The following is a 24700-nucleotide window of genomic DNA, read 5'->3' on the forward strand; positions in this document are numbered from 1 at the left end:
GGGGTGGGACACTCGGGGGCGGTTCTTCGCCACCCGATTTAACGCTCTCGCCCGCCGCGGGGTGCCGAAGAGAAAGAGGGTGACACGAAAGAGGCGCGCGAAGTACAACCAGGATACGTATTCCACGCGTGGACGACAGACGAGCTCGCTCGCGAGTAAACCACCCCTGGACGCGGCCCGTAGTCGTGACGGTACAAGACAAGTGTCACACACCGACAGGGGTGCAGAGCTTTAACTATCGTTACTGTAATCAAGATAATTTGGACGTTGCAGAAGTAGAACTGAAGAAGGAAAATCACGAAAAAGAAGTTGAAGAGCCGTCAGAATGAAGAAATATGAGTCATCATAGAAAAAACAAAACTTTGTTCTAGTCGAAGATACCAGATGTTGTTATAGGTGAAAAGAATTGCAGTTGCAAGAAAACCAACTTTTATTATAGAATAAACGACTTTTCGTCAAAATTGAAGAACTAAATCTGCACCTTCAATTGAAGAAATTAGCCGTTAATATAATTGAAAAATCGAGTGTTTGACTTGTTGTACTTGAAGAAGGAATTCTTAGAAAAGAAACTGACGACTTGGACGTTGTCTATCCGGCGATTGTGACTTGAACTGTGAGACCAACATCACTTCCAGCTGCTGATATCCGAACTGCATTCACAGGTATGTACTCAAAAATTTTTATTTCGAAAATTTTATTTAGAAGTCCCCTTTAATACATATATTTATTATACAGTCGAACCTTCCATCAAGTAACTATATTTTTTACACAATCCTTTCACAATCCTTTCTTTTTTCGCATACACGTCGTTATAAATTTATGTGTTTAAATTTAGTCGATATCATTAAATTTGTTCTCTTCTACATCAAGAAGAGAATACTGACTTTTGTTAAACTCGGAGCAGAATCAGTACTGTAAAGAGAGCCCTTTTGAACGCTGCTAAATAAATTGATAGTCGATTCACGGATCGCAAGCAAACTGGTCCCGCGGGGATACGCAGGGTCGTTGCGCCGGAGGGGTGTCGAGCGAACAAACACCATAAACTGTTTGTGCTTGAGATTAGCCACTGCTTTGCCTCCTGCAAAGAATGTCCGAGGCGATAATCTGCACCCGGATACCTGTTTTATTATTCAACAAGTAGAAATCTCTACAAAAAATTGAAATAGGGAAAGAGTATATATGTTTCATAATCTCGGATTTCATAAATGTTCTTATTTTGATCGTTCGTTTATTATAAAACTATCCCTAAAATAAATAACAAAGTAAGATAAAGTAGATAATGACAGATGATGATTGCCAACTAAGAAAGAGCACAAGAAAATAGAAGAATATAAATTTAAGGCTTAGAATAATTAATAATGCATAGTAAATATGCAGGAAACCTTCCGTTTAGATTGAATTAACAAATGCGGCGATTATTCGGACTCAGGTGCGACTAAGAAGTTTCTGAAATCTTTCTAAGAGTTTCCGAAAAGAGACGTGTCTCACCTAATTTTTCGGTTGGCTACACACGCGCGATTTATGGCGTCGCTGAACACACTTAAAGTCGTTTTTTAAGCGAGAACTTTGAAAAATCTAGAGATTAATTATAAACTTGAAATCTTCTTCTGTTCCTAATTCCAAATTTTATCTTGATTAAAAAGAAATTGTTAACAAAGACATTCTTCGTTTATGTCAAACTTGACTTTTCTAAAACTTTCTTTTATTTCGATTAAGATATTCTTACATGTTCTGTAATTAGGATATTTTGCATGATACAACGGCCATGTTAAGCAGCAAACTTGTAACTTGTAAAGTTATGTGCAGCATACGATATGAAAAACTAGATCGGTTTAACATTTAAATCCAAAACATAGAAATTTTGTCGTCAAGTATAAATACGACCGCCAAAGTAGCCATGTGCGACTGAGCGTACAAATCGCAATTATAAAAATACACCGAGCTCGTAAGGTATAAGGACTCGTTTCCCTGGGTAGAGCTAAGTACTTATGACGATCAGAGCGAGAGTGCATTCCGGTTATTAAAATTATTATCCGAGTGGCATTTAATCTCCTGATCCGCTTGATGGACTCCAATAGCAGCCCGCGGCTGCTATATTGTGTGAGTTTGCCTCTGATGCCACTCTAGATGATAACATTTTAACGCGCATGCAGATACAAAGGCCGAAGGATTAGCGTGTTGCTCTCAAAGCGCCGATACACTTTGCCGCGCGAGAAGCATTAAGAATTAACAATATTACATATAAATCAATATGGAAGCAAACTGCGTGCGCGGAGCTTCAATTATCATTTAATATTATTCGACTGTGATATTTTGTTGTAGATAGCGGAAGACTGATTGATAGAGTAATTGCTATTTGTAACGGTAATTTTCGCCGGCACTGACGTTAAACAGAAGTGGAGCTTTACCCAATTTCGACGAATTATGCGAGGGATCCGTAGGAGATCTCTGATTGCGAGCTCAACGGGATTTTCGCGTGATTGGTTTAATCGAGAGTCAAAATTAAATCCGACAGCCATATCGACGGATTAATTGCGAACGTAATCACCGGCGACTGGGCGACATCGATGATGACGTTCACGTATTTCAATGCTGAATACATCGCGCGTTCACACTTGGTTGTCCAGCAGAATAATATGCTAGCTGTTTCGATTTACATCTCCGACAGTGGAGTAGATGAAAGAGGAAGAAACAGTTCTCATAAATTATGCGAAGAATCCGAAAGGCGCATTACAATTACCGAGGAAGAGAGAGAGAGAGGGAAGACCAGTGTCGTGTTCTCCAACGCGAGATAGAACACCGGGTCGAAAGAAGGGTACGCGGAGATGGATTCCGGGGGTTGAAGGAAAGAAAGAGAGGGAGGGAGCTTGGAGGGGGATAGGAGATACTCATGGTGGAAGGACGGAGATTTAACAATGTTACAATGAACGAACGAGCGAGCGAGCGAGCGAGCGAGCGCTCCTGTCGTCTCTCCCCGGGCCGCGCCGCGCCGCACCGACGAAGCCCCGGGATCGCAGATTGAATTGTAAAATAACCGAGAGGGGAACAATGCGCCCCGGTACAACATTGTGTTTGCATTTAAATAATCCGCGAGCCCGCTGGTACGTAATCCTGAGAGCGCCGCGCCGTGACTTCTCGTCCTCGTCTATCCATCCTGCGCAGAAAATCTCCGTCGTCGGCACAAGCCTCAGTGTCTTGCGGAGAGCATTTCCGAACGATCGCGTTTCATAATGATAACCTCGTGAGTGACATTGACTTATGTCTTAATTATTTTATTTTAATGTTTTCAGCAAATTAAAATGCAATTGAGTTTAATCGAAAAACAAACGCGTTTAACGATACTTTTAAATATGTGGATGAATGATTATGTCGGCATAATGATATTTTGACAATTAATTACTTAATTACAAATTTAATCTGTGAATAATCGTTACGAACTAAGCAAGAGATCTCAAAGAATGTCTTCAAACTTTCATGTTAATATAAACATTGAAAAATAGTCTTCACTTAGTCAACGAATGAATATCTCATAATCGACTGATCGATCGATCGATCGTTCTCCATTCGGCTTACACTATAATTGTAAGTAGCGAGTAATTAATGCGGTCGAGTCGAGTCCGATTCGTCCATTCGCTGACCAGCGGAATCTGCGAGGCTCGTTGAAGCGTAGGACGGAGCAAAGGGGGAGAATGGGTCGCAAGGGAAGCGAGGGACGGAAGCGGGGAAACTCGCGATGGGCGGGGGTTGTTCCGGGTCGGGTACCGACATTGTTTCACGGTGGATGAGAATTTAATTTGCACGGTACGAAGAGAGGAAACGGTGATGGAGGAGGAAGAGGTGAAGCAGGAGGAGCAGGAGGAGCAGGAGGAAGAGGAGGCCGAGAGAGAACGAGAGACAGAGCGAAAGAGAAGAGGCACAGTCAGAGAGAGAAAGGGAGAGAGTATGAGAGGAAAGAGGGAGGGAGGACGCTCGGATGGGTGCTGCCTTGTTTAAGCGTGGGTGGGGGTGTCAAATTGAATTACCCCCTCGTACCACGGCTCCCCGGGGACGTTTGCCGGGGCGCTGGCGCTCTCGCACTGCCTCCGGATGTTGGGGGGGAGGGGGTTGCATCGGTATCCGTGTTCGTGTACGCTCGTGTGCACGTATACGCTGCACGTACACGCGAGCGCGTTACCTTCTCCGACGGAGGCGTTTTCAATTAAAATCAACACCGGGGGTTGGCCCCGACCCCGTACCCCGCTCGCTCCTCTCTTCGCCGACGCGGACCGTTTTGATCTCTCTTCCTAATCGGCGTACCTGTTCCGCGATGCGTTCCCCACTACTGCTCACCCCCCTCGACCACTTCGTCCTCTTTTGCTCTATCCACTTTTCCGTGATGCATCTTTGTTATCTTACATGCATTATGTTATTAAGTTGGATGTATATAACTGTAGCGTTCATGGTATGGTATGGTGACATCTCGAATTTTCCGTGTTACGTTATTCGGTGGAGATATGTCGAGGTGATTTATATTTATCATGCAATCGTATATGTTTCTACTCTGATTATCTGATGAAAAATCCTTTCGTAATATCGCAGATTGCTTTTGTAATAATTCAGCATATACTCTGACCGTAGTGCGCACACTGTCCAAAAATATCCACAACGTAAATCCTTCCCTAAATTATCAATTGCTGTAACACTTTTTCAGGATAAAGAATTCTTTACTGCATCAATCTTTCTTTCAAGATTCATTCCCTCTAAAACTCTCTTAAAAGTCTTTGTCGCGCGTTAAACTAACAGCAGAAAAACCTCCAGTCACTTATTACGAGTACTCGGAATTTTTCGACTTTCTCCGCCCTTACTAAGAGGATAAAGAACTCGATTCGGAGGCCGACTCTCATTTGCGCCTTTAGCATTCCGTCTTTCTTTTTTTTTTCTTTATCCGGCGGTCCCCGCGAAAGGAAGTCTTCTCGGTGGAACCCGGCGAATCGTCCTCTTTGAGGAACGTTTCTTCACTCGTATTCCTCTCATCCTCGATTCACCGGAATTCCTTATTGCTTTGACTCATAAAAAAAAATTACGGAGACCTCCCAATCGACAATATGTCACTCCAAAGATATTTCCTCGTAAATCTCTCTGCGTATCGAGAACGCGGGTATTCAATAAGTATCGTTATGTTAATTAAAAAAGTTGCGCGTAATTACAAAACAAATTGCCATCAAATTTCAGTCGAGGTGATTGCAATTACATTGTACATTACACTGCACAACGCAGCTCTAGTATGTATACGTTCGATTAATTTTAAGAAAAATTGTTTTTCTTGAAATCAGATCTTTATAATTAAGAAAAAGATTGTCTCGACACTACGACTTACTTTCATTTTAAAGTATTAAATCAAGTGATCAACGTCGTTGTTTACGACACGATTAACGAATCAACCAATTACTGATTACGTAAAGAAGCCGGAAAGAAGGTTAAGCGAGAGAAAAGGGATTTAATCGTCCTTAATTTTGTTCCGTGATTTGGAAAAGAGAGAGAAGGAGAGAGGGAAAAGGAGAATACAGCGACTAGCGCTTTGATCGCGCGAGTTTAATTTCAGCGAGTCTTTGGATTCGCTTAATCACCGTCCGATAATTAAGGAGGGCCCTTCGAACGACAAGGACGACGACGACGACGACGATGAGAACAACTTAATCACACTTTTTAATCGGCACGCGTGTTTTCCCAATCGTAGATAAATGCGATCGCCGTTGATTAATCTATTATGAATGCGGGATCCAGTAAACGCTCAAATATCAAGATCATAGAAACGCGAAGTTCGAGATAACATATTAAATATTGTATTTTATGTTACGTACGTAACATCAGAATATTCTACAAACACCATTTGTAATGCATTTTTAAATTTTGATGTTTTCATATATAAATTTGCTTTTATGAAGATATTAGAAAGAGTCAACCTTCAACTTTTTCTCGCAAATAGATGAAATAAATGGAAGTCTGAAAGCAGAGCGCGCGTCACCGCTTACGTTATGAAAAGTCGCGTTACCGTTCTCGATTTAATTGGCCGGCGATCGCGCGGCGCGTGGTCGGAACAGAGCAAAAACGAGAAGGACCCGCGATTTAATTGAGCTGAATGCACGACTGGACGCGGTGGCACGTTCAGTGAGAGAGAGAGAAAGAGAGAAAAAGTGAGACAGAGAGAGCCAATCAATAAAGTGTAATAAATATAATTACAATGTGGGTGGAGGAGAGGTGCGGGAGTGGAGAAGGATGTTTTTTTCCGTGCAAGCGGAAAACGCGGAATTTATTATCGGACACAAGCGCACGGGCGACCGTAAAACATCAGAGATTATAATCAATCTCGCCGATGATGATAAAAACCGCGCCGAGAGACAAATTATTGCCGCGTTGCATCGGTGATGCATTTTCCATTAGGTCGAATAGGCACGGACCTCGGATAACGCAATATAGGTAGCGTAAAATTGCAAACAATTCTCGAAACATTGTTAAAACAGTTGCAATTTTTCGAGCAATAATAGAAATGATAATAAAAGCTACAATTTCACCAAATGATCTAAGAAGTGGAATAATCTTGAAATATTCAAGATGTTTATTTTGATGATGTTAGAACTTTGTAAATCAAAATGCTATTGGTTTTTTCTGAATTGAATATTTTAATATAAATAGGAACACGAATTTTATAAAATTTTAAAATAGATGAAATCGATCTTCTGCGAATATCTGTTAAACTATCTGACAAATAAGGTCATGTTATTATTTGCGCTAAGGTTCCTTTACGTATCCTTATCGATACGTACATTATTTGTCACATAATGTTAACTGATTATATTCGAAACGAACACAAATAATAGAGACAAAAGGCTCAAGAGATGGAAAATAATGTACGTTCGCCGCGTTAAGACGTGAGTTAGAGTTATCCGCACTCGATTTACATGTATCGCCGATACTATTGAGTTTGTCACACACATATTTTATATCTTATATTATTATATTTTAAGTAAACCTTTGTGAATTTTCTAAATTAAATCCTTTATCACCCGTTCTATCATCCGTTAAATAATAAAAAGTTTACTGCATAAAGATTTTCATAAATAACATGTTTATGCATTTCAACACTAGATTTACGGACATTATTTATATACCTAGTTTTACTAAAATCTGTCACATTGACGGATACATTAAACTTCGATTTTCGGTTTCTAGCTTCCTGTTTTCAGCTTTCGGTTTCTCGTTGATAAAAAATAATCCTTGTGATTTCTGTATCTTTAAGCATGAATTCTCAATCCGTCAAATTGACAGGTTCCGTAAATCTAGTGTTAAATATCTAATTTGGCGAAGTTGTTCTTTTTTCTTCCCAGAATGGATGGACCGGCGGTGCTGTCGATGCCGCCATTGACTCCTTCACAGAAATCAGTACAGACACCGCAGCCGCAACCACATCAGAAACCAGATCAGGTAACGCAGAAATCGAAGAGCCTCGAAATTAATGAATCGAACTTCTGATAATTATATAAGGGCAAGCCACAAAGGGAGATTATTAAACAGAGTACAAGCAAACAAAGCATTTTCTAAAAACTTTTAATTCAACTAAATAAAATTGTCAATTCAAAATTTTTGCACATGATTGCATCTTGGACTTGTATCCTTCTCGTTATAGATTAACAAAAATATATCATTACATGACATGAGCCAATTGTAATTACTAAAATAATTCTACGAATTATTAGAGAGCTTCTTATAAACATATAAATAAATAATACTGGAAGGACTGTTAAATCATTCGCAATATATTCGTGTCTAAGAACCTCGTAGAGCAGCTAAACTGATAGGAGTTGCAGGTGAGCACCGTGTCACTCTACGGGATTCACATCGTCTCGTTGCTGATCGAGGGCCAGGAGAGGCTATGCTTGGCGCAAATCAGTAACACTCTACTGAAGCAGTTCAGTTACAACGAGATTCACAATCGTCGGGTGGCATTGGGCATCACCTGTGTGCAGTGCACACCGGTGCAGCTGGAAATACTTCGTCGTGCCGGTGCGATGCCAGTGTCCTCGCGAAGATGTGGCATGATTACTCGCAGAGAAGCGGAGCGGCTCTGCAAATCCTTCCTTGGCGATAACGCACCACCTAGGTCAGTGAAGAATAATCCGCGATTCTCAGGAAGCTACTATAAAATTCTTGCGGAATATTAATTAACAAATTAATCGGTTAACAAGTACTAACAAATATTATTTTCTTATATTATATAAAAACTAAAAGTATAATCTGATAATTAAATAAAATCAAATTAAATGAAAGTTTAAATAGCTATTATGTAACGTAAACCCTTTAGGGAAATACTTTGAAAATACTTTGAAAAAAATACTTTGTGTATATCTTCAATTCTTATACGCATTCATTAAATCCTATTGAAGATATACACAAAGTATTTTTTTCAAAGTATTTTCAAAGTATTTCCCTAAAGGGTTTACGTTACATAATAGCTATTTAAACTTTCATTTAATTTGGTTTTATTTAATTATCAGATTATACTTTTAGTTTTTATATAATATAAGAAAATACCAAATTCCTATTTCTGAACATTATATTCTATTCGATTTTTGAATACATTTCGATTCGTATTCCAATGCATAATTGCCGACAAATTTATTATCGCCCGTTATTGATCATGTGGTCACGGGGCAATCGCCTCTACAGGTTGCCCGAGGATTTCGCGTTCGCCGTTCACCACGAGTGCGCCTGGGGTTGTCGCGGCGCTTTCATGCCAGCCCGTTACAACAGCTCGCGCGCCAAGTGCATTAAGTGCACGTACTGCAACAACTTCTTCTCACCGAACAAGTTCATCTTTCACTCGCACCGTCTCGACCAGGCCACCAAGTACGTGCAACCGGACGCGGCCAATTTCAACTCGTGGCGCCGGCACATGAAGCTGTCCGGCAATCCCCCGGACGAGGTGGTGCACGCCTGGGAAGACGTCAAGGCGATGTTCAACGGCGGCACGAGAAAGCGTCTGCTGGGTAGCTCAAACAGCTCCCGGGAATCGCCGAAGCAGCCGAGATCCCCGCCGACCAGCACCGCGCAGCTACCCACCCTGGTGTCAACACCGACGCACCCCCGAGTACCATCGTTCCCGGAATTACCCCTGCCGCTGTCTCGCAGTCTCGTCATGGACTACGTGTGGCATCAGCATCAGGCGGCTGCAGTCGCCGCGGCCAAGACACCTAGCCCGTTTGCCTTTCCGTCCTACGCCCTGCCCTGGCTGGCTAAGCGGAGTCCTGTTTTGTTTCCTGGTAAGATTTCCAAAGCGATTGAAGAGTAATCTGAAATTTGTAGAGAAGAGATGTATATTTATCTTTTTTTATTTTAACGAATGTGTCAAATTTTTAATCAAATATTTAATAAAACGAGTTTTATTGGTAGAAAGGTTGCAGCTTTTTGTTGTTCCTGGAATATTAATATAGTAGTTCAATTATTTATGATAATATTGTAATCACTATTGTATTCTTATAAAACTAATTATTACCGAACTAATTATTACTAATTATTGAATTCTCGTGATTTTCAGGACCGCTACCGCCGCCGATAAGCGGTTCCAGTCCCACGGAACCCCTGATTCCCACCGTCAACCCACCCTTACATCAGTCTGCATTCCGTCCGGTAATTCGCGGACCGCCCATTGTGGAACCCGCGGTGATCCCGGAACGAACTGCGAATGTAGGGCAGAAGGATGAGAATTCCGACGACGAGGTCGACATCGAGACAACTGAAGACGACCCAGTGACGCCACTGAACGCGAGTCTTCACTCAGCCTCAAATTCCGCCATGAGCAGTCACAGTGGACGAAGTACGTCGCCGCAATGCTGGAGTCCTCCTCGAGAAACGGTAAGTTCTGATCTGGAAAGTGTGTTTCTGCACCATCACCAAGCCCAGCGATGGATTTGTACGGAGACGATCATGCAAACAAAGCGGAATTGTTTAAATTAATTGGAAAAAGCCGAGAATAATCTGAGACGCTTCGAATTTGGTATCACGATCGCATCTCGACTGCACTATCGCATGCAATAGTCGATTGCGTGTGTAGCGCGATTTGCTGACGTTATGGTGTGATTGTGTGCACGCGATTACGTTTTCGTTAATAACGAAAAGGATCCACCACGCGAAGACAACATATTTCCTGTGGAGAGGTAGTTATCATTGAGTGTTTGCGATCGGTTGGCGATAATAGTTGCGCCATTACGAGCGATTGCATGTGCCTTTTCAGCGACTAGACGCGTGGCCATCTATCGTGACACGATCTCGCTTTGAACCCGCGTCATCGAATACCTTGAAACTTCTCGGGTTTACACTCGCCCAATTCGAACTAATTACATGCATTCAGCAAACATGTTTCAATCAGATTATAATACACGTCTTAGCATCAGAATTGAAATAAGAACGTTTTATCCATGTAAAGAGACGTGAGATTTTAGAACAAAAATCTAAATTAGAGGTCCAAGATCTTTGATAAAGAATCCTTAAGACCGTTTAAAATAAACTTGAAAATATGTAACACATTTAGAAGAACACTTGCAGAATTTATGTGTTTGTCGATTATAGAGCGACATATTTCTTTGCGAATTGTATTTCTTTAAAAGCACACATTATTGTCAATGTCCATAAAAACGCCGATTTCTGCCTTGGGAAGCAATTTATTACGTGACTCTTATTCACTCCGGTGACTTCACTGGTGAGTGAATAAAGTGAATAAAGAAATACACGTCCTCGCGGTTTAATAACGGAGTATGTTTGCATTGTAAGAAAAGTAGCTCCGCGCCCCCGCGTGATGCGTGATCATGCATCGTCCCCCTGCAAACGGTCAGCGAAATATTTTCCCGCAACACGACACCCAACGGCAAACAAAGTGCTGCCGCAAAGTTAATCAAATTAACGTCGTACGCCCGTCCGTTTAATCGAGTCCACCCCTCGAGAAATCGTTCATCGCACGCACACATTTAGGCTCGCTGATCAAAAACCGACTGAATATTCGGGTTTTCTTTCGCTTAAGAATCGTCAAATTGTTTTACAATCAAATTTCTGCAAATAAAAAATTTAAACGGTAACAAACGAATTGAATTTCACTTTGCTTCTCATATACTAACATAGTTGAATATTATTGGGTCTTTTTACTTTATTTATTTTTGCTTGTATTCAGTAAAAACAAATTATTTATCAACTAAGTAGTTACCATCGTCTATGATGTAGACATTATCAACAGTTGCCTGTATTACATGTAAATTAATTTTTAAAAATTTTAAAATCGAATCAAACTTTTTGACTGACCCAATATTTAGCTAAACGCAAGCACAACAATCTAATAAATAAGTAACGGAATTTTGTTATTCATTTAGGTCGACGAATATTTTTTACTCCATGATATGAACTCGATGACGTCGAAAATCACCCGTTTCAAATAAGTCTGCACTGCAACCGCGATATCGATGAAACGGCAGCGCGTGCAGTCGATCCCTCGATGCGTCTTTGATGTCGGCGATCGCCGACGTTATTATTGCCGCGTTGAGAACGTCAGGGCACTGGAAACCATGACACATATGTACATATATCGGAAGCGTTCATTTAATCATGTCGCCGTGTCGCCGTAAGCGCGCGCCCGATCGCGCTCCGCTTCGCGTTCGTTTGTACGCGCGGAGTATTTACCGACACAATAATTATCGCGATTGATGATGAGGGTCACCACCACCATCACCGCCAGCGGCATACGAGCAGTCAGACCGCAGAGCAAATTCTAGGGACGGAGTCGAGTAGTATTACGTTGTTGCTACGATGTAAATGGCCGGGGTGGGTACGTCGCTACAATAATTCCTGCTAGGTACCCAATTGCCACCACCGCGCCGGCTCGTTACCGGCTAAATTGCTGCGGAATAATTAACCCGAGCACCGTCGAAAATTCCGACGACCTCGACGTTAATTGCCGCGTCGCCGCTTTACCCTGCACAGCTTTGACCTGGCTATAAATACACGCGTAACGATCCCACGTGATATTATATCGAAAGAGACGGAAACCCCAGGAATAAATGTGTTCTTTGACCGGTTAACGAAGACACGTCAAAATTCGCCGGTTCTCTGCTAATTGCTGCGTTTGTATTTTGCCGTTCGCAATTCGGGAGAAAGAGAGAGAGAGAGACAGAGTTACACGATAAAAAAATTTCTTTTATTATTATTTATTATATTCTTTTATTCTATTATCTTAAGATTTCTCAAAAATTAATCACGAGGTGCTCTGGAAAACTGGAAAATTGTTGAAAGAAAAAAAAACGGAGATAGCATTTCTTGTAACGTGCAATATTTTGCAGGATTTATCGTTTATTCTATTTGCGTGGAAATCCTTCAATTAAAATCTCCCTTTATCCTGGCACTTTTTATTCTCTTGCTACTGCTAGAATTAAAGGGTTAATATCGGAGTATTCTCGAGGGATAATCGACTGATCGCATATCTTGCGCGCGTCTAAAAAGATAAAACTAGCGAAGTAGCCCTAGTGTAGTTTACCGGCTACTCGAAGACTTTAATCGGCCGTCGCGCGCGCTCAAGAGAAAGAAAGACAGAGACCGAGACGGGACCAGCAGAAGGGTCGTTTTCCGGAGCGAGTGGTTGCAGGGAAGCAGAGCCCGTGGGAGAAAGAGGAAGAGAGAGTGAGAAGGAGCAGGAGAGGTGACGGGGGTGGGCCGGGATAAGCCGTCCGGATTGCCAGACAGCTTTTCAATTCCCCCTTGTCAGTGAACGTGTCGAGTGGGACGCGTATTTTGTCCGGAATCTCTCTCCTTCTGCCGCGCCATGGCTGACGAGCGTGTACATACACGAGAGATATTCGTCACAAAGGTGCGGGCGACTGTACATCAGATAGGAAGTGGAAACCCAGTTACTGCACCACGATGGGCGAACCGGATGGCGAGTACCGGAGTACAAGTGTATCGCGGTAACTGAGTAATCCCCGAACGTTATTTGCAGTTATTTCTCGCTTCGCTGGCCGGACCGAGAGAGAAGGAACGAGAAGAAGCTCGCGCGAGGGGAGCTACGGGGGGGAATACGGTATTTTCATTTTCGCGACATCTGTGCATCTCGCTCGCTGATGTACTTGCATTTACGTCTACCAAGATACTTTCATTCTCCGCACTTAATAACCGCGTAGATCCACGTTTAACGAATATCTTTTCTCGATTTTGTTACTGACGTGGGATGGAATGCCATGTATATTTGTATTGGTCTTTATTACAATGCAACGATATTTCTCTCTCTCTCTCTCTCTCTCTCTTTGTTGTAATTTTCGTCAGAGCTTTGGAGGCGAGAATAAATCGCCGTCGATCAATGAAGATCTTTCGCTCGATCGTGATTACGGAAAATCCGAAAATCGTCCGTACAGTTCCTCCCTAGTCTGGATTTTGCAGGGTTCCGAAAGCTACGAAGACATTCACGGATTCACCTCCGCCATCCATTTAAATGCAATTAAGCAACGTCACGTAGGAGCGTAACGGGGGTCGGAGACGTTTAAATCAAACTACGGCTGGTTTAGTTAGTTTCGACCGCAACTTTTAATTGCGCCTCGGCCGTCTGGAGAGCCATTAAATTCCAAAAGAGATATGTTACTTCTTTTCCTTCCCCCAGCAGGTGAATATTTCTTTCTTCTACATTTTTATGCAGAATCTTTCTCTTCGGATAAATCATAAATAATACGAGACGCCTCTTTAATGATAAAAATCTTTCTGAAATGTGTAAGCAAAATTTTGCAATCTACTTCACAGTTTAATTCATTAATGAATACATTAGTTTCATAACATAGAATGCTAAGAAATATAATAAATAAAAGTATAATAAATTGATAATAACGATGACCTAATTTTTATTTTCTGCGAGCGACTGACATTCAAGCTTTTACGTCGTCCAGATTAATTAAAGTACCCCAAGTTGGCATTTTTAAGAGTCAGCAAGCACAGCTAAAGTTACTGTCGGTGCATCGAAATGCCAAGTTCTGACCTTATATCTTTGAAGCCCTTCGAGACGGCCTGTGATTAAATCGATTATAGTATACATATTACGACGTGTATCTACGTCTATCTATCTTCGACACGGATTTAACCTGGTAACATTTCACCGGACGGAATTATTTCATCATGCAAATATGTATATTCACCGAAGCAATCAATATTTCTAAGAACGTCGATAAATTGATGAATATTATCTATAACATGCGATCTCGTGATTAACTCTTACTAATTTTAATTGCCTAAAAGCAAAATGTAATTGTAACCACTAGCGGATCCTGATATCGATAATGGGGGAGGGGTTTTGACAAACTTATTTGGTTTAATATTTTTCTAGTATCACGCTTAGCTTTTACTTCAGGATCAATGACGAGGACGTGGTGACACTTCTGATCCCATTTTATTTTTGATAAATTTTTTCAAACCAATTCAGCAAAACTGATTTCTTTATTTGGAAGGGGGGGGGGATTTTAACCCGAAAACCACCCCCCAGGATACGCCAGTGATTGTAACTATTGCACGATTCTGAGTTTTAGAAATATAAATTGTAGTTTCGGAAGAAAAAAGTAGTTTTCGTTAAATGCGGTTAATAAACATTTTGTTCATTTGTATTATTAATGTTTCATGTATATTCCGCGCGTGTCACAATGAGTTTAGGAATTAAAATGTATCGTGAAAGAAAGTGTTCCTATTACGATGTCGGATGTGAAAATTCATCGACGTGGACACTGAAATTTTCAACACAGCGTCGTTTTATTCTTCGTTTCGTTTAATTCAGTTCCAGCTACCTTTTACTTAATTCTATTTACACCCGGATGTCGTCCGCATCGCGCTGCATCGTGCCGACGAGGAATACAACATCACGGGCCGAAATGGAGGTTCGCTCTATGGAAGTCGAGGGCGGCGACTGTTGATTTAATTATAATCGTTAGTCCGGACCAGCTCCGCCCCGGAACCCTCAAATTCAATACAATTCCCGCCGTCTGCTATCATTCCCCGCATCCCGGCCGTTCTCTCTCTTTTTAGTCGTCCGAGCTTTCGTCGCGTTGCAACTTTTGAGACTTTGCTCTTAGTTTGTAAAAGAGATGACAAAATATATTCCTTAAAATGCATCTTAAACGCGAAAAATATATTCTATAAAGTTAAGAATATAATAAGAAAAATATATATGTATATACTCTGTTTCTCTCTTTCCTTTTTTTTAATTATAACTAGCAACACAGGCACGCGCTACGCGCGCTATTTTATTTTTCAATATTAATGTTTTATTTATCAATATTTTATCAATATAACCGCACTGACAGCCACTATGACATTCTGACATTCGCAACACGAAGTTCAAGTCACACGAAGTTCGAGCCAAGCGAGAGAACCAATCAGCATCGCGGAAAAGAGGCAACAATGATTTCGATTTAATATTTAACACGGCTTTTTTAAGAGTGGAACTTATTTTGTTCTCTCGATTTTTATTAAAAGTTTAAGATAATGAATTGAAATAAGTTAAAAAATCACTTCTAATTATATTCTTATCTTGTTATATTTGATAAATAATTTAATATTGAGGTATACTTCTTTAATAAAAAACATTGAATGATTTTCGATGTTTAGTGAGTAATGGTAAAATTCTATTACAACTGTTTCCTGCTGGTCGATATTAAACAAATGTGAATGCGATGTTTTTCATTGACGCGAGAGAGCAAGGATCAATATGTTTCGACAAAATTTGCCAAATGGCTGAAAAATATTTCCATGTCGGTTATCATGTGAGGTGAAAAACTCTAGGGTTCTGATACAACCCCTCTGCCTGCTTCCCTTCCTCTATCAGGTTGAAACTCGTTAGCGCGGTTACGGTGTTCACAGTATGGCCACCTGAATGGAAAAGCTTACCGAAAATTGTTTTATATCCCACACGCGAAATTGAGAAGCTGCAAATAATGTTTTGCCGAGATGAACGCCAACATTTCGTCCAGCACTTTGTGCTTCTTCCTTCTATCTTGGATTAAAATCAATTGCTTTCTCGAAACAATGTTGAAAGAACAAACCAGAGAAGATATTTCCTTGGAACAAGGAAATGCAAATTTCTTCTTAACCCTTGAATTAAGAACATTTCCATTATAAAAGTCTGTACCACAAAAAATGAAACAGAATAACTGAACATTGGGTATTAACTACATATGTGTGTATCGGATTTATAAATAAAATTGTAAATATTTTTACGAGAGAGATTGCGGACAAGGACTACAACGAGCAGTCTGACTGGGAATACAAATAAATGCATTAGGGTGAAAGCTCGTAATCAATCCGCTATGAAATCGCATCGATTTATCGGCGGTGGCATCGGCGGAAAAAGAAAAAACCCGTCGATAATGCCCGGAGGATTGGGAGCGAGTAACTCTTGGACCGCGCGCGCCATCGGACACGTAACGGCTCTTCCGGGGCACAAATCCGGCATTATCGAGAGTATAATCAATTTCCCGACATAATACCGGGATAGGCCGCAAGCTCGAGCGAGGCCGTCCGACCGGAAGCGATTCCGACTAACACGATTGCGTATTAACTCCGCGCACCACTGGTGTGTGTTCCCAATCCGTTCGACTTCACAATCGTGTTCACACACATCTATCCCACCCTTCTCTCTCTTACTTGCCGGGATCATTTACGTACTCTTCCTTGCTCGAAACTCGAGCTTGATCTTGATCAGAATTCCACGGGATTTGCAACTTGTAAAAAACTTGTAAAACTTAGTTTTTTAGATAAAAGCTTTTTGAGATATATACAAATATAACTCAATGCATATATTTCAAAGAAAGTATTTATTTATTTTATTTAATTTAATTAATTATACAAATATAACTCAATGCATATATTTCAAAGAAAGCATTTATTTATACTTTTATTAATTATTTCTTACATTTATGACAGAATATTCACTCAGCAACCGATTTCCCGTCAGCACTCGCGTGATACCGGGAAACAACGCGAGATTCAAAATCCCTGTAAAATAGAAACGAGAGGAAACGGTCGTGCCGAATGCAATATACCGCATTCATAGGCGTCGATTTCGGTGTCTCGGCGTACCCGACTGAGCCGGGTCGAAAGTTTCGCCGTTAACGTAAAAACGTCGTGTATATACCGGGGGTTGTGTCGGAGGACCCGGAACGGAGCGGTGAGGAGGGTTGCGTCCGCGCGCTGCACGCTACGATTGTTTCGCCGTAATCCTTTATTGGATCAACGGGGCTGGAAACAATCGAGCGCGCCATAACGCGAGGATGGGCAGACACGGTGGTGTCGGTCGGACGGGCTTTCCGGTCCGCCGGATGGTACCGGATGCGGCGGTCCTCCGCGAGGGCGGGGTACGCGCTAGATAAGCGAGGGGGTGGCATCTGATGATGCCGGGGAAGGACGGGGGCAGGATTTCTACCTACTTTGCCGGGTGAACGGAGTTACAAATGGGAGAACGCGGAACTCATCCACAAGCGGGAAACTCCATGCTACTCCTTCCCTCCGTCCTTCCTTCTCCTCCCTCCCGTGCGTACATACACACAAGTCTTTTTATATCTCTCTACACACTACACACTACACACACACACACACACACACACACACACACACACACACACACACACACACCTTCTTTCTCGTTTCACGATTTTATCATGTATCCGTAACACCGTAATCTCTCTGTAATTCTGTAATTCATCTGTGTGTAACTGTTGTGTGTAATTTATCTACAAATCTGTAACGTTTCACTAAAGAAATTAAGCGAGAATTTATTTATAATTTATTTATAATTCTGTATAATTTATTTTTATATTTGCATAATTTGTTTATCAAAAAGTGATATGGTCTGATGCTTATGATGCGACATTCCATTGATTTCGCGCCTGGTAATCTGCCGTTGATTTAACGTGCCCGTTACACGTACACATCGTCCGCAATGTTTCCAGGTGAACCGCATTTGTACACGTTATGCCCGGCGGATGTAATAGCGCAACGAGGGTAACGAGACGACGAATTCGTACCGGTCTGGCTTCCTTGCAATTCGCGGCGATCTTTTTGTCTCGGCGCCTCTTCATGATTCTCCATCGGCCTCTCCTTTATCTCCAATAATCCGAGCGAGTCTCCTCGTAACGCACGGCTCCTCGTTTCGCCGCTTTTTAATCCGTTCTGGAGCATACGGGGTTAAGATCGCCGTGGCGAATCGATCTTTCACGAGAACAGATTCACCACCAGGCACGAGCTCTCCCTGTGTGTACATGGAGGTTGCATGGGTATTACGAGGAGCATATGTGCCGTGCGCCGTGCCACTCCGAAGGATGTGTGACGCGGCCATATCGACTTCATGGGATATGCACCATGCGGACCACCTGCTCCATAACAAACGTTCTCTGCCAGCGTAATCGTGTTGCATAGTAACGTTTCGACGATTCCTCTCGATCTAAAAACGCCATTGAGCTATGCTTTTTAGAAAGGACTAAAAAAAATGATCGCGCGGATTAATTATCTTATTCAGCGAGCCGAAAAGAACCTTTGAATAACGATTGCTATAGGTATATGCAAGTATATCCACGTTAAACTTACAGGTATAATTTTTATACCGTTATGTGAATAAAATAATATAATTTTATATTTTTTAAGAGTGTTTTCTAAGTGAAAAGACTCGAGAAAAATGCGCTTCGTGGAAGTAAATTTACACATTTTTAAATTTAAATAATTTTTTAATTTGTCCTTCACAAACAGACACATACACAAGTTAATTTCTATATTTGAATGTATTATTCAATTTATTATCTTATTTTCAACAAATGAACAATTACGTTAAATCCATTTTGATATGAGGCACTACAAAGATAAGTTTTAGATTTATTGTTAGTATAAAGATTTTATTTTGATAAAAGAAGAAATGGTTGTCAGAAAGCTGAGACATAATATCGTAGAGGAGGATGTATTTTTCGGGATCGCGCCTATCGAACAAAAGTCACCCTCTCTAACGTTTTTACCTCATCGAATTACTTCACAATGGACAGCTCGACCCCTTTCGAGTTCTATTCTTTCCCCCTCACGGACAAGCCTCTCTTCGTACACAAAACATAATTATCCGAAATCCCAAACAGCATGAAAATTTTATAGACGCGGCCCATTAGAGCGTCGGTTGATGATTAATCTCTACATGATAGAAGAGTCTAAACAGAATTAGGAAATCTGGAAGGGAAAAGAGATTTCATCGAATAGACAATCTTTTTTGCCAAGTTTAATGTAATTAGATTATTATTTCGTAGATTGTTAATCTGGCGAAATTTTAAATCAGAGTCGCGCTGGAATGCATTAAAGAGCTTCTTTTAAAGTAGCCTTTACATTTATAAGTACGACACGCACACGGCTAGGGCGCGATTATATCTCTTCCGCATAATGTCGGAAATACGGCTCTTACTTTTCCTCTTGAAGGACCATCCACATATCATTAACTGCGATTACGCAGTTATTATAAATTATTTTCATTATTTAGCTCCTAATTCACACTACAGTAACAAAGCGTTTAATTGTTTCACCACATTTTTACGTAATTAAATCCTACACACACCCCTAAGATATCTTTTATGCTAAAACATTTAAAAATTTGTTATATAATTATAACATTTATAATATATAATAGATAATACATAAGTAACGCATATTTTACACAATATGCAAGAAAGAAACTTACGAGTTTGATTTTGCTTTATTTCCGCTTCTCATTTAATGAAAATGCCTTTTCCTCGAAAAGAGTTTCCCGGTACAATATAAACAGTAAGACAAAAATTAAAAATTGTAGACTCTCTTGTATGAAAGGCTGATACTTTAATGTGTGAATATACCTTAATCGCACACGTGTACGGCCGTACATCGAGGTAATCGTTGAGATGCACGAGTCGCGATAGGGAGCCTCGGAACGGCAGTTAAAGTCGATTGTGCCATAACGTCCGTGTGCGCCGGGCATGAAATATTAATACCACCGTGACGATTACAACGTCACGTAACCGCGGACGGGAGCTACGATGATTACATTTACTTTTGCGAGAGCGGCGAGGAAGGGGAGCATTACTTGCGTTGCTATCGGTTAACAATGTTCGTTACAGCGCATTAGCGTTGCTGCGCAAATCGAGGGGCTTATTATAGCGAAAAGTCCAAGGGAATTTCGCCGACTGAGTAATTATACTCGTAAAAGTTGCACGATAATTGAAGCTCCGGCCCTCGAGTTGATAATTATTTTAGCTTCGATCCGAAGGCGTATTTTTTGTACCGTATCTCACGATTGTTTCTTTAATTAACTATAATTAATCAAGCAGTCAAGTTGATTGCATTACTACTACAAACACGATTTTATCTCGTTGAATTATTCAACGTTTTGCTCTTCGAAATAATTCCATGCAAAATAGTGCACGATGCACATATTATTTTTATAATAAGTGCTGGTTTTAATTGTTCAAAAAATTTCCTACTGTTTCAATCATCTAAATAGTTAAAAACTTAGCAGTCATGTTAATTATATCTCGCTATGATATTTGGATTTGTGCTATGTTTGCAGCCACTTCCATATCCATTTAAGCGACTTCGTCTTGAGCCTAGCTCATACAACTTGCTCACTTATGCAATTAACTTCAACTGTACTTCGTATTTGAAAGACGTAAAGCGATTACAAGTCGTCCTATTTTCCCGGGAGTAATTCGTGTAAAGCGTATAACTTATATGAAGCCGGTTCGTGCGACGCACAGTCGCTTCTACTCCATAACGCGTTTAGACTAACGAGAACCCGCGAGTTGTGCAGAAAGCACGGTTGTGTAGCTCGTTAAAAATGCATTCTCGCGTGTCACTTCTTCTATCCGCGACTGCGTGCTGTTTCCATCCTTTTGCGCGCCTATGTCTACCATATATGCACCGTGACACGCACGAAATCAGCCACGACATATGCTGATTTTTAAATAATATCCCTCTGATAGACCACCCACGACGGATTGTTGCAAACTGCCTGCGAGCCCAAAAACGCTGAAATCCCATGTTAATATCGCATAAATAATTGTGTCAACATTTTTCTTAATAACACTCGTGCACAAAAAATTTCTTTAAATTTCTTTTACAATCCTTAAACTTTCTTATTAAGCTTTATTTCTCACCACGCTTCCAGAAAGGATTAATCTAGACCTCTCAAAGCTATAACGTATGAGCGCTCCTGAAATTCTTTTCATATTTGATCGCATTATCATGCGATCGTACAGTCACGACCATTTAGTTGAAAAAAGAAATCTTCACATTTTGGCCAGAAATCCGAAAGAACATAAGCAATTCATCGTAAAGTATCGCGCGTGTAAGAGGTGACACCGTGGCCGGGGCTCCCCCGGGGACCGATAATCCCCCTTCTTCGGATATTACGGTAAACGCGCGTTTCCGTGACTTTTTAATCGGCCAAGCAGGACTTTCGTTCCTACTCGTTTCGTCCCTAGCTGTGCTCGAGTGAGTAATTCACCTCGATCGATCGGTTGGCGCGGCTGGCGGAATTAATTTAAGTAATTCGACGATCGCTATCGACGGAAGCATTAAATAAAGCACCGCGTGTCCCGCTTTGGGCGAACCGCGCGTTTAGATTGTAGATCGCCCCGAGGTGGCCCTCGTGCCCCGCTCGAGCCATCGTTGCATACCTGAGTGGGTTGATCAGGATGAGTGGGTCGTCATCTATTTCCACGCCTGTCATTACGTCAAGGAGCCGCGACATATCGCGACTGTTTGCGTAAGTGTGCTCGTAGACGTGTATGTACCTACGTGTACGTATGCTGACGTGCCCGTCTGCCTCTACGAAAATGACGATTTCTGTTTTCAGACCGGGCACTTCCGCGACGATATTATTATTACGACTTTTTAGTGTCGAACGAAAAATATATATTCCCGGCCGACGTCATGGAACGTCGAGATCATGACATTTCCAGTAAGGAAAGGGGAATAGAGACGGAGCTCTATGAGGAAGAAATAGAATAGGCTAGCCCGAAACGTCTTTAACGTTGCACAAAATATTGTACACTAATGATCATTGTATGCTATGTATTATAATCATATCCACTCAAAAGTATACTGAAAATTTGTTCATTGAATGACAAAGAAATATGATGCATTTCGGATTTGATAAGGACATGTTCGTCCTGATATTTCTGATTTGAGAATTAATTACTGAAAACTTTCAATTGAAATTCATTGTTGTAGGAACGGGAGGCTGAGAAGATCGCCGAGGAAGCTGCAGCTCTACGCGAGGTGAAAACAGAATTGCCACCGGCGAGAAGTCCCGAGAGCTGGCACGGCAATGCTTATTATCGACATCTCGACGTCCTCAAGGGTGAGCAAGAGATTTGTCGTGCAAGCTAGCTTCCAAATGGATCAAACATCAAGAGATGTCTCTTAATCAGTCAAAACAGTAATAAACAGAAAGTAATACACATTTTCGATCGCATGGCCAAATTAAATTAATCTTTTCTAGAGTTACTTGAAACAATGTTCCTTCTTAAAATCCAATTCCAAACAAACGTTTGTTAGCAAGAGGATAATTCTCCATTTTCACAATACAGTTAACGTTTGACAGAGGAGAGCCCCATATCGTAATGAATACTGGCACGTGTTATATAAATTACCGTCATAAATTGAAAAGGTTGCAGTTTCAAAATATACATAGATATGGGATAATACCTGAAATTTCGACCACAGATGGTATTTCTGTCCTGGCAATTAACTTCGTTCGAAATGTGCTTTTCCGCGATATAATTTCGCGCGAGCCTCGGATCGATGTTGCGGAAAATCGTCCCTCTCACGCATTTTCATGAACTGTCCCACACTACGGTTACACGTTATTTTCTCATGAATAGCCGAGCTTGTAGCAGCAGCAGCAGTAGCAGCAGTAGCAGCTGCAATAGCAACAGCAACGGCAGCAGTAACGATAGGGATTCAAAGCGTTTTGTGACGTGCCTCATTGATACTAGTAATTAATTAGTAACTTCCATGGATCAAGCGGCCCGGCGAGAAGTTCCAATTAATTAGAGTAATTAGTCGCGACCGGAGTGTTAAGTGGGAACGCGGAGGGTTGCCTTCGCATTCAGACGCGGGGGGTGGATCTTCCAGCCTGTAATAACGCGGAAATGGGTTGCGGGTGGACCCCTCGACCGGCCGAGGGGCGTGATTTGCACCGACGCTTGCGCGCATCTACAGTGGCCGCAACCGAGTTCGCCGGCGTCGCGACGCTCCAAACCCGACGACGCCACACGTCGCGACGTGCGCGCGTCTCCTACCAATTTATCGTACATTAACAGCGCTCGTGGCGAGTGGCTATTACCGGCTAGGCCACGGCGAATACAGGCGAGACGAGCTGAAATATTTTTATTGCTGTCAGTCATAAAACGTGTCATGTTAGAGAGAGATAATGATAAATTTATAATTATAATTTTATTTCATAATTTTCATGATCGCGCGTTTTCACAAATAAATGTATTGCATAAATGCGAAACGCACCGACAGTGTTCGAAAACTGAAATCTAGCGTCCATTTCTGAACTGAAATGAAATTTGAATTTGTTTGAATTCTCCATCCAACATGGATACGTACAATGGGTTGCTGTTTTATTCCATGAAAATATTCTCGATAATCGATAACGAGCACGGTACAATGATATAACATGTAAGCACAGACAACGCGGCTGCAAATACAGCGCACGTTTCAAATGATCAACGTCTACACGCATTTCTCTGTCACGTGTATGTGTGTAGAGCCTGGGGTATATCGATGGGCCCATTCAGCGCGGGCGTAAGCCGAAAATAACGAGATAGGTGCTGTATTGGCGCGATGAATGCGAATACAGGATCATTGGCGGTGAACGCAGGCACTTTGACTAACGTACAGCCTTCGGAAAAAGTCCGCAGCTTCTGATCTTCTTCTTCTTCCTGTTACCCGCAGGATGCAGGATCGCACGACTTTCTTTTCAGGGAGTTGCTTTTAAGTCTCCCATGCGAGAACAAGGCCACCCTTTCGTCGGATTGAACGACTACTTGCGCAAATTAACCGAAGGACGCTAATTGGTCCGCGAATAGACTTCTCTTAAATTCTATCCTCTTTTTCTCTTTGCCTCTCATCCTCTCTCCCTCTCTTTCTCAACTAATTTTATTAACAGCGTATTTATATAAAAAGAAACGATATATAATTCTTTTCCAAGCATCTTTCAAAGAGGGATGCCCGTGTTCATGTAAATTTAATTTTACATAACGTGCTTCTGTCGGTATTTCACGGCGCTAATTAACGGGTGATAATTATTGCAGGTAACGAGCCAACGGCGGAAAGGGCGGGTTCCGATTGCTCGGCTTGTCGTCCTCCACGTGGTATATTTTATGGCCAAGTCCACAGTCCGTCCGCGCCGACCAATTAATCGAGCTGGCTGGCTGAATTAATCGACACACAGGAGCGAAAAGAGAGCAAGTCACATCTAATCCCAAGTCATTCCGTAAGCTTGCGACACGTCTGTTGCCTTAATAAAGCACACTCGTCGATCTCTTTATCCTCGAATTTAAGGGCTGCACGTCACAATGGTCTAAGTGCGCCTTTTTAAAGTCTCGAATGAATTAGTCTCACAAAGTAGATAAAAATAAATTCAAATTAA

The 24700-nt window shown here is 41.5% G+C and overlaps 1 protein-coding gene and 1 long non-coding RNA gene across 2 annotated transcripts; one reads left to right on the forward strand and one right to left on the reverse strand.

Annotated features, from left to right (window-relative positions):
- Positions 1-24700, forward strand: LOC105287846 (SKI family transcriptional corepressor 1 homolog-B). Its single transcript, XM_011353669.2, has 7 exons — positions 1-662; positions 7365-7461; positions 7836-8137; positions 8704-9296; positions 9572-9888; positions 22270-22399; positions 24363-24700. The coding sequence occupies exons 2-7, from the start codon at positions 7366-7368 to the stop codon at positions 24467-24469; spliced, it is 1545 nt and encodes a 514-aa protein (XP_011351971.1). The 5' UTR covers positions 1-662; position 7365; the 3' UTR covers positions 24470-24700.
- Positions 19279-20844, reverse strand: LOC109611560. The gene is made up of 2 exons (XR_002193982.2): positions 19745-20844; positions 19279-19640 (listed from the first exon to the last, which is right to left on the reverse strand). It is a non-coding gene; the product is annotated as an uncharacterized LOC109611560 (long non-coding RNA).

Source organism: Ooceraea biroi, chromosome 8 (genome assembly GCF_003672135.1).
Source record: "Ooceraea biroi isolate clonal line C1 chromosome 8, Obir_v5.4, whole genome shotgun sequence".
Lineage (NCBI taxonomy): Eukaryota > Metazoa > Arthropoda > Insecta > Hymenoptera > Formicidae > Ooceraea > Ooceraea biroi.

What these genes read in the sequence shown, in the direction of transcription:
- LOC105287846 (XM_011353669.2), top strand. Translation starts at nt 7,366, where the DNA reads ATGGATGGACCGGCGGTGCTGTCGATGCCGCCATTGACTCCTTCACAG. An exon ending in CACATCAGAAACCAGATCAG is followed by an intron (nt 7,462 to 7,835) that starts GTAACGCAGAAA and finishes CTAAACTGATAG; the next exon opens with GAGTTGCAGGTGAGCACCGT. An exon ending in GGAGTCCTCCTCGAGAAACG is followed by an intron (nt 9,889 to 22,269) that starts GTAAGTTCTGAT and finishes TCATTGTTGTAG; the next exon opens with GAACGGGAGGCTGAGAAGAT.